This window comes from Neopelma chrysocephalum, unplaced genomic scaffold (assembly GCF_003984885.1).
Source record: "Neopelma chrysocephalum unplaced genomic scaffold, ASM398488v2 Primary Assembly neopelma1_93119, whole genome shotgun sequence".
NCBI classification, from domain to species: Eukaryota; Metazoa; Chordata; class Aves; order Passeriformes; family Pipridae; genus Neopelma; species Neopelma chrysocephalum.
Genome location: NW_020921835.1, coordinates 5813 through 7762, shown reverse-complemented (window position 1 = coordinate 7762; position 1950 = coordinate 5813). Strand labels below are relative to the sequence as shown.

Sequence of the window (1950 nt, the reverse complement as noted above, 5' to 3'; positions counted from 1 at the left end):
GGAGGAGAAAGCCATTTCTAGATCCTTTCCTCAAATGGCCCCTCACATGTGTTCAGGCTTCTCAGAATGGGGTGTTGCCTGAGATTGGCAGAGACATTCAAAGGAGGGATCTGAGAACAAAGCAGTAAGAGATCTGAGCACTCAGCAAGGCCAAAAGGAAAAGGAAGGAAATATAGTACTTTCCAGTTTTTGTGGATATGCTCCCCCACCTTAGGGAGGGGTCTGAATTAAATTAATCTGGGCCGTACGTTTGAGATTTGTTCCAGCCCTTCATGTTGCACCCAAGTTTTCTCTTGGATCCCCTGCATGGCACAGGGCTGGTGGGCTGCTCTGCTCTTGGCTGAAGCGTAGATGGAGCCAGGTGTTTTCTAAACACTCCAGGCAGCAGAGATCTCCTGTCTGGGCTGGCTTTCATTCTCTTCTTCGCTGCTGTTTTCTTTCTAGAGCTTTCGGAACGGTCTATGTAGCGACCGACGCTGCCACAGGAGGAGAGGTAAGTGTCAACATTCCCAGCAGATTTTGCAGCTCTGAAGTGCTTTCCATTCTGGGGACAGCTGTGGCTGGAGCTGTGGGTCCCCAGCAGATCGTTCCTGCAAAGGCTGTTCCTCTGAAGCGCAGACTAGTGCCAGCCTACCAAATCCATTTGGGACAGCTCTCTGGGGCTACAGCTTCAGACTTCTGAAATCGCATTTCTGGCTGTCAGCAAATACCTCTGAATCTTCTGGCTAGTTTCTCATCCCCATGCAGTGCTGGGCTTTGGAACTGGGCTTGGATAGAGGTCTATGAGGGATCAAAACCCCTAAGCACTGATTCTAACCCGGAGCATCCCCAGAAAATGCCAGAGAGCATGTTCTTTCTTTTTCAACCCAGGAAACAATTACAAATCTAAACTAAAACTGCGTTCAAGAGTCTTCTTTAGAGTTTCAAAATCAAAATTTGTTCTGGTCTTGTGTGAGAGGCTTCCCAAGTTAATGGTTTTCAATGTCATTTTAGGTGGCCATAAAGCAAGTGTATCTCCAAAAACAGCTCAAAAAGGAACAAATTGTCGATGAGCTCATTGTCATGAGGGACAATAAGCATCCAAATATTGTTAACTATTTAGACAGGTAAGTAGTTCTGGTATGGTCATGTGACTGTTCCTTTCCAGACTGCAAGCCAAAGGTTAAAAGAACCTCCTTTGGTCTCTGGCAGAGAAGTCAGCTTTTTATTCTTAGTTTTTATCTATTCCTATACAATGGATGGGAGGAGAGTGCATTTTGTCTGCATTCATCTTTTCTGGCATACATTGTTTCAAGTCATCCCTATCTTCCCAAAACAACAGCCTGTAAGTTCATTACTTTTTCCAGGCTGGTTTGGCTGTTTGTTTGGGGTTGCTTTTGAAGTGGATCATATTTGCTGCCTCTTAGGATAACTGCTGAGAAATCATCCTAGAAATTATTTCACTCCCTTGCCACCTGAGATATCTCAGTTTTCACGGATGTGCCTTTCTCGCTTAGACTACACAGATTCCAAGGAGTGTCTAGCCTAGGAGGAATGTCTCTACATTTTATCCTGTGTTCATTCCCGAGTCTTCCAAGAACAGAAATCAACTCTAGTCTTTTAAGTAGGGTAATTTAGCTATGCCCATTCTCCATGCCATTCTTTTCTTCTTTCAGCTACCTGGTTGGAGATAGACTTATGATTGTGATGGAGTACCTAGACGGAGGCTCCTTAAGATCTGTGGTTAAGGAAGTAAGCATGAGTGAAGGACTGATGGCAGCTGTCTCCCGGGAGGTAAGGGATGCCGCTGGTGCTTCCAATTGTTTGGGCAGGCTGGGACTTCTAAACAAGCAGCAAGAACAGGAGTGATTTCATGTTCAGAGCTTTCTTTCCGTCTTGCTTTTGCAATACGGAGAAGAAAGAGCATCTTAGTGAATGGCCTGCCAGTACAACTCTTGCTGTACCCTCTCT

The 1950-nt window shown here is 45.3% G+C and overlaps 1 protein-coding gene across 1 annotated transcript in view; it reads left to right on the top strand.

Moving 5' to 3' along the window:
* Positions 1 to 381: 381 nt before the first annotated feature.
* The window catches only part of LOC113980228 (serine/threonine-protein kinase PAK 3-like), a gene marked incomplete at its 5' end in the record, with an annotated part of 3968 nt that continues 2399 nt past the window's right edge, over positions 382 to 1950 (top strand). Inside the window, 3 exons of the mRNA XM_027707466.1 lie at positions 382 to 493; positions 994 to 1106; positions 1656 to 1773. Of these exons, the coding sequence (XP_027563267.1) occupies positions 382 to 493; positions 994 to 1106; positions 1656 to 1773 (343 nt within the window). The remainder of the gene's footprint in view (positions 494 to 993; positions 1107 to 1655; positions 1774 to 1950) is intronic.